The sequence below is a fragment of the Rhincodon typus genome, chromosome 8, assembly GCF_021869965.1.
Source record: "Rhincodon typus isolate 14 chromosome 8, sRhiTyp1.1, whole genome shotgun sequence".
In the NCBI taxonomy this organism is placed as follows: domain Eukaryota; kingdom Metazoa; phylum Chordata; class Chondrichthyes; order Orectolobiformes; family Rhincodontidae; genus Rhincodon; species Rhincodon typus.
Window position 1 is genome coordinate 69,515,464 of NC_063339.1, and position 8,230 is coordinate 69,523,693.

At 40.9% G+C, this 8,230-nt stretch overlaps 1 protein-coding gene across 1 annotated transcript in view; it reads left to right on the top strand.

Moving 5' to 3' along the window:
• Positions 1-8,230, top strand: part of pcnx1 (pecanex 1) — a 235,804-nt gene that overhangs the window by 60,964 nt on the left and 166,610 nt on the right. The window contains exon 2 of the mRNA XM_048600454.1: positions 6,788-6,996. Coding sequence (XP_048456411.1) covers positions 6,788-6,996 — 209 coding nt within the window. The remainder of the gene's footprint in view (positions 1-6,787; positions 6,997-8,230) is intronic.

An 8,230-nucleotide genomic window follows, 5' to 3' on the forward strand; every position in this document is an offset into this window, starting at 1 on the left:
GAAGTATTTAGATATGTAAGTGTGATGCAAAAGCACATAGGACTATGAACCAAGTGCTGGAAAATGGGATTAGTAAAGTCAGGTGCTTGTTTTCTGCTGACACCGACTCAATGGACCGAAGGGCATTTTTCTGTGCTGTAGATGTCAATGAGCCTGTGACTCTGAGATGATAAAGACAGGGAAGGTCATGGAGATTCCATTGAGGCCTCTTCTGGAATACTGTGTACTGTTGTGGTCACCCTGCTATAGGAAGGATATTATTAAATTGGAGAGGATTCAGAAAAGATTTCCCAGGATGATGCCGGGAATGGAAAGTTTGAGTTATAACATCAGCTGGATAGGCTGGGACTTCTTTCACTGGAGCGTAGGAGGTTGAGGGGTGACCTTATAGAGGTTGATAAGATCATGAGGGGCATATATATATGGTGATTAGCAAGTGTCGTTTCCTGGGGTGGGGTAGGGCAGTTCAAAACTAGTGGGCATTTTTTTAAGGTGAAAAGAGAAATATTTAAAAAGGACACGAGGGTGACCTTTCTTATACAGATGGTGGTCCATATGTGGAATGTACTGCCAGAGGAAGTGGTGGAAGCATGTATACTTACAACATCTAAAAAGATATTTGGATAAGTACGTGAATAGGAAAGGTTTGGAAGGATATGGGCCAAAACCAGGCAAGTAGGACTAGTTTGGTTTGGGAACATGGCTGGCTTGGACTAGTTGGATGGAAGGGTCTCTGACTATAAATCGGCTAGTGTGTGGTAGCATTGGGGAGGAGTTATGTTGAGTGAAACTTTGACTTCAGAATCATGACTGAATGATGTTTTGCTGCTAAGTCACCAGATGTATTTATAAAAAGGTGTGTGCCTTTTGAACTTTTTTCCCTTACCTCAGAGAATGAATCCATTCTTTAAGGGACATCTGGTTTATAAATGCATTTTCATGCAGATTTGATTTGGTGAAACATACTTGCTGTAGATATGAAACATGAATGTAATGAAATCTGTGGATAAGTTATAGTGGACAAATGTTGATCTGTGTGTAGTTTGTTCAACTGAAAATGTGTTCAATCAAAAATCTGTTTCTCAGTTAATTTTCAGACATCAGATCAGATTTAACCATAATGTCTCAGTTAGGATTCCCCCTAGATCATGAAGTTTTCTTTGCCCCCCTCCCATAGGCCATCACGTTACATTACAGCTCCTCCGCTCCTACCCCAGCTCTTTTGCCCCTGTAGCATTCTCTCTTTCTTCCCTCACACCCCATCTTCTAACCCTGCTCATATCCTCTCTTGCCCCTCTGCATGCTCTCTCCCGGACCCTGCAGACTCTCATTCCCCTCCACCACCTCACATGCCCTCTCCATCTCTCCATCACATCTTTTATTTCCCCATTCCCCCCCCCCCCCCTTTCCCCTCCTTCCCCCACCACTTCTCCTGCGTCCCCTCTTTCACCCTCCCTGCATCCCCCTTCCTCCCCTCTTTGAATATCCTTCCCAGACATCTCTTTTTGCCTCCCTGCAACCCCTCTTTCATCCCCAGTTCCTCCCTCCATGCTGCCTCCTTGTCTCTCTTCTGCTTTTCCTCTCCTTAACTCTTTCATATCCCTCCTTCAACACTTCTGCATTCACTGTTCCCCACCCCTGTGCATCCCCATTCCCCCCACTCCGCAGTTTGTATGCATGCGCGGGCATACGCGCGCGCACACACGTCGAACCTGCCAGAAACATGTTCTGTAAATGAATAAATATAAATGTGCAGTTCCGTCTTTTGTGTGAATAATTTTCTTTAGTTTTAAACTTTGATTCCCCCCAGTCATGTTCTCTTGATCTAGACTTGGTTTAATTCTTTAATTTTAATTGTACCTTTTAATGTAACCTCTTCATTTTACATCTAGGCTGCACTTTAGATAACAAATCAGTAATTTAAAACACGCAGATATTATAATGCTATGATTTTGGATCCTAGTGCATTTATAATATTTGATCATTTGTTACTGGTTTTTTATTTGTGTAGTTGTTATGCATTGGTCATGTTTAAACTTTAAGTTTGATTCAGTCTGTGGTAATTTAAAAAAAATCATTCATGGGATGTTGGCATATCTGGCTGGGCCACCATTTATTGCCCATTCCTAATTGCCCCTTGATTTGAGTGGCTTGTTAAGGACATTTCAGAAGTGTAGTTGAAAGTAAATCACATTGCTGTGGGATTGGAATTAGAAATAACAACTGAATACTGTCCTGTGGCTTCCATTTATGGGTGTAATAGCAGGACTGTTTGTTTCTTTGTCTGCCAGTGAAGTAATGAAAATAAATACTATATAATACAACAGGAAATGTCAGCAATTGATTTACTTATTGTTGAAGTCAGCATCCATAGGGTGGTCACAAGATAGCTATTAAAATATCCTGCTTTCAGATCCTTCCTTCTGTCGTTGATTCATTTGCTGTTAAGTCTTTTGGATGAACATTAAACTGAGGCCCTGACTGTCTTCTGACATGGATGTCAAAGGCCTTAAGTCATCGTTTAGAAAAAGAGTTGGGAAAGTAAAAATGCTGTCCGGGCTAGTATTCACCTTTAAATTAGCATCACAAAAGCAGATTATCCATCATTGTTCTTTATTCTCGGGCCATTCCTCATAATTGAGGCTTTATTCCAGTCTGCTGTTGTGGATCCTGCGGTGGATTTGTACACCTTGTCCACTTGACCTCTATCTGGATCTGTTCAAATGGTTGGAAACTTTGTGGAGGCTTCTTGTTTTTGCGTGGTCTTGTTTTAGAGATCCCCATGAGTCAGTGGGGATATTGCAATTTTTCAGAGAGATATTAAAGATAAACTTAAAGTGTTTTCTCTGCCCTTCTGGTAACTATTTGCCAAGATGAAGCCAGGAGATGAGAGCTTGTTTTGGAAGTTGTGTTAGGCATGCAGAGGATGTGACGTGCCTAAAATGCAGCTGATTGATTGTAACCTGTGCCACACTACTGGGGACGTTGGCCTGAGAGAGGATGCTGATAATGGGGTGCCTATCCTGCCATTGGATTTGCATATTTTGAGATGGCATCACTAGTGATACTTCTCTTCAGGTTTTTGATGGCTACTGTATATTGTTCATCTCTCCAAAGCTTACATGAGGGCTGGTAACACTGTTGCCCTGTAGATGATGAGCTTGGTGTTGGGTTTGAGGTCTTTGTCCTCAATCACTCTATTCCTCACATAGCCTTCAGCACAGCCTTTGGCTATGTTAAATTTCACTGCTAATGTTTGACTTCACTGGGAGGCAGCTCCCAAGATATTAGAAATTGATCCATATTGTCCAGTACCTTGTTGTGGATCTTAATAGTCATGGGGAGGTGATGGTGGATTTGATGGTGTTTGTGGGATTGTGTGGACTGGGCAGACTGTTTAAAGACTTTTTTTGTCTTCGACATGTTTAGGTCCATTCTTTCATGTGCCGCTGTGAATGCACTGATGATAGTTTGAAGCTTGGCCTCTGTGTGCACATGTAACAGTTGTCTGCATACTGTAGCTCTGACGGAATTGGATCTGCACTGTATGGTACCTTGGGTTAAACAGTATCTTGCTTGTCCTATTGATTAGCTCCCCATTAGCAGAAAGTTTCATGGAGATGGGATGGAGTGTTCTGGCAGGGAGGATGGTGAAGAGTATTGGTGCAATGGCGCAGCCTTACTTGACCCCGGTTTCCACACCGGATCTTTGATGGGTACATTGAAAATCACAGCTTCCACTTGTTATTCAGCAGATAAAAGACGGTAATAAAATTTTGTGGGCACCTGATTTTTGAGAACTTTCCATATCTTTCCCAGTTGATGGAGTGAAGAGATTGCTGCTGCTGCTGCTGCTGCTGCTGCTGCTGCTGCTGCTGCTGTCTGCGTGTCTGTTAAATTTGCGTCAATGTAAATAACATGTCCTCTGTGCGTCTTGATTGATGGAATCGTATTGTGCAGTAGGAGTTCTTCAGCCACTAAGAGGAGATGAGTGAGGAGAATTTTTGCAATGACCTTGCCTATGCTGGACAACAGGCAGAGTAATCAGCAGGTACTCCAGTTGGTCTTCTCCCCTTTGTTGAAGACGATCACGATTATGGCATCTTGAGGATCCACTAGCATGCTCTCCCCTCTCCAAATGAGGGAGATGAGATTAAGTATACAAGCCAAGAGTGTTTCACTGCCATTTTTTAGTATTTCAGCACTGAATCCAGTGGTGTGGGTCCTTGGACCGTAGATTGTCATAACCGTGCCGAAGAATCCACACATGTCATCGATGTCTTGGAGTGGCTGCATTTCCTGTGCAGCTTTTATCTACCATCTTTTCTTTAGGTCATGAGTTTTATTTTTGGACCTTTGCTTCAGTTGTCTGTAGACCTGCTTTCTATCCTTTTAAGTTTGGTGATGCCTCCAGGTCAGCAATGCCTTACACTTGTGAATTTAATAGCTTCTGGATCTCTCTGTCGTTCTCATTTAAACTAGTTTTGATGCTTCCTGGTAGAGAAACCTAGTGTCTTGTCATAAGTGCTGTTTGTGATGAATGGAGGCTTACAGTATGGAAAGAAACCCTTCAGCTGGTCGTGTCTGTGCTGATCATCTTATCTACTTTAATCCCATTGTGTGGCACTTGACCTGTAACCTTGTTTGGTATGGTGTTCAGAGCCTTATACTTCCAGTCCATCTTCCTCCATTTCTATAACTGCCTTAAATTTTAATGAGTTATATTACTATCACTGACATGCCTTCCCACTGATGCTGCTCCTGCTTGCCCAGTTTTATTACAAAAATTAAGTCCAACACTGCACACTCCCGTAGGACTTCGTCTGCTGGTTTAAAAAGCTCTCCTGGATTCAGTTGAAACAGCTACAAGTTTGCTGATGCCACTACTGTTGTAGGCCAGATCTCGAACAACAATGAGACAGAATACAGGAAAGAGCTAGAGGACTTGGCGGCGTGATGTAAAGATAACAATCTCTCCCTCAATATAAGCAAACCGAAAGAGCTGGTTATTGACTTCCAGAAGCAAGATGGAGGGCACACCCCTGTCCACATCAGTGGTACTGAGGTGGAGACGGTCGACAGCATTAAGTTCATAGGAATGATGGTCACAAACAGTCTGTCCTGGTTCACCCAAATTGATGTTCCAGTCAAGAAAGTATCACAATACCTCTGCTTCCTCAGAGGGCTAAGGAAGTTTGGCATGTCTGAAAAGGCCCTTACTAATATTTTATAGATGCACCATAGAAAGCATTCAATCCGGATGCAATATGGCTTGGTATGGCAACTGCTTTGCCTAGAACCATCAGACCACAGAGTTGTGAACACAGTCCATCAAGCAAGCAAGCCAGTCTTCTATCCATTGACTCCATCCACACTTCCTGCTGCTTTGGGAAGATCGCCAACGTAATCAAAGACCCCTCCCACCCTAGGTATAATCTCTTCCAAACTCTTTCATCAAGCAGAAGGTACAAAAGCTCATACACGTGCACCAACAGACTCAAGAACAGCTGTTATTAGATTTCAGAATGGGACCTACTAAATTTTAAATGTAATGTTGATCTCGCTGTTTGTGCACCTTCTCTGCAGCAATAACATTATATTCTTCACTCTGTTCTGTTACCCTAATGCATCCTAATGTATGATCTTCCTGTACTGCATGCAAAATAAAACTTTTCACAGTACATAGGTACACGTGGCAATAATAAATCAAATCAAACTCTGTACCCTCTGAGCCTTGCACGCTTTTTCTATCCCAGTTGATATTTGGGCTGATGAAGTCCCTTTTTAGTTGCAATAATTTTCTTCAATAGTTGATCAGATTAAATAGAACCTGAGATTAGGCTCTTGCCGCTGAGTTTTTACAAACATGACTCATTGCTCATTTGGCTTAAAAATGTTTAAGAATAAAATGTCCGATTTGCTTCAGTATTGCAAAACTTCACCTTTATTACTTTTACACCTCTGAGATTTGACCCGTATCTGTCCTTCTATCCCTGCCTGACGTGCTATTGTACACTCTCAGTAATGTAGATGCCTCCTGTTTGTTTAATGTTCTACCAGTTTTCTCTCACTGGAGGAACCTTCAGTATATAATTCCTCCTTATTGCAGTAATTGGCTCCTTGTTCAATATTGCAAAGCAAACTCCTCTTTTGCACCATCTCCCCACCCCAGTCTTGCCTGAAGATTCTCTACCACAGAATATTGAAGTGCTGGTCCTGAGGGCAGACAGGGGTTATGGACTTTGTGGTTCCGATGCATGGAATGTTATTGTATTGCTGTTTGTGGATGTTTGCTGTATACAAGTTGGCTGCCTGCCTTACAAGAATGGCACCCTTTTAAAGTACTTCATTGGCTGTAAAGTGCTTTGGGAAATCTGGTGCCATGCAAAGTCATATATAAATGCATTTTTTAAATTTCCTTAATCGAAAATATACATGTAATTTTTAGGTAAATAGTTAGCAAGTAGATGTGGTCAGCAGTTAGTTATTTTCGATTTGCAAATTGTCCTTTCACTTTTGTTAAACTCTGAAGAGGCATGAAGATGTATGCTTGGATACTTTGCTGGTAGGAAGGAGAAATATGTAATCACTTTTATTACTAATTACATTGTAACATACACTGATATGTGAAAGCTTCCCTCCATTATTTAAGTGACCCTATGCAGAACAGACATAAAATTGTCGTAGGAAAATAATTGGAGTAAAGTTGATTTTCTTTTTGTATTACCATCCTATAAAACATTGCTTGAAGTTCCTTAACATTTTGCATTCTTTCATTCTCTTGCAGGCCCTTCCATCAAGCATGATCATTGTAGGAAGCTACAGTGCTGTTATAGCAGCGGTGTTTATTGTCCTTAAAACAGTGAATTATCGGTTGCACCACGCATTAGATGAAGGAGAGATTGTGGATCAAAGCAGCAGTGAGGTAACTGAGAGACATGCAAAAACTGAACAACAGGATGGATCATCGAGGAAAGGTGACAGCAACGGACCAGGGTGAGTGAGTGAATGAATGCAATCATTACATAATACATCAAAGATGCAACTGTTTTCAAAAATATTAACTTAGGTGCCTGATTACTTCGAAAAGTTACTAAAATTTTCCGAGGCAGTGATTCCCTCGTTGCCAGAATTAAAATAAGACTGAGAGATTATCTGAAGTGATTTATTGCAAATTACCAGACTCAATTATCAAGAGTCTATTTTCCTTGGCTGTCTAAATTGTCTGGTAATACTTCAAGTTTGAGAGCTACTAGTTATCGTTGCATTTTTCCGTCGAGTTTTGAGTATAATTGGGTGAAGCATTTCCTCAATGCTTAAAGCTGATTCTGTGATTTGAAACTTACCATTTAGTATTCATACTTTGAATTCCGACATTGGATTATTGCATCAAGTCTACTCACTTCTCATGCGTTATTAAATCTGCGTATGGAAATAAGGGAATCTTTTAAATAGTTTTCAAGCAATTCTTGTATTGCAAGAGATATGACATTTGAAAGTATTCCGTGTGATTCAATATGTTTCATGATGTTGGGCTAGCAGTTTAAAAACTTTGCATTGTTTTGGGAAGGTCATTGTTTGATAAATTTTAGTTTCCTCCATAATTGTGTTGTTTTAGTACGTATGGCACAATAATGCAGTTCTTCTCAGTTTTGTGCAGTAACAAGATGTATGCCAAAATCATTGAGAGCTGATGATTATGGTCACGTTTTAGGCTGAGTACACTTAGAATGATACGCAATAAGAATTAGCTCGACCTGTTTTGTAGGGTTGTGTTCCTGTGGTAATGTGCACCTGTAATTATGGAAAGAAAGAACTTGCATTTATATACGTGTCCTTTGGCTATTACAGGATGCTCAACAGTCAATTAAATACTTTTGAAATGCTGTCACTGTCGTTGTTTAGGCAAACTCTGCAGCCAACTTGTATGTAACTATTGATAGTAGTCAGGCAAATGACTTATAAATATTTTTCCAGCAGTGTTTGTTGAGAGATGAGTGTTGGCCAGGAGATGAACTCTCTTCCACTTTGAATAGCACCGTGGGAATCTTGGTAGTTCACGTCAGATGACAGATGGGTCTTTAGTTTAATGACCATCCAAAAGACAGTGCAACTGACAACAATCTTTCACTTAGTACTGTATTGAAGTGTCAACTTAGAGGTGACCTTGAACCTATAACATTGTGACACACGGGTGAAAATGCTATCACTAAGCCAGAGTGATTGTCAA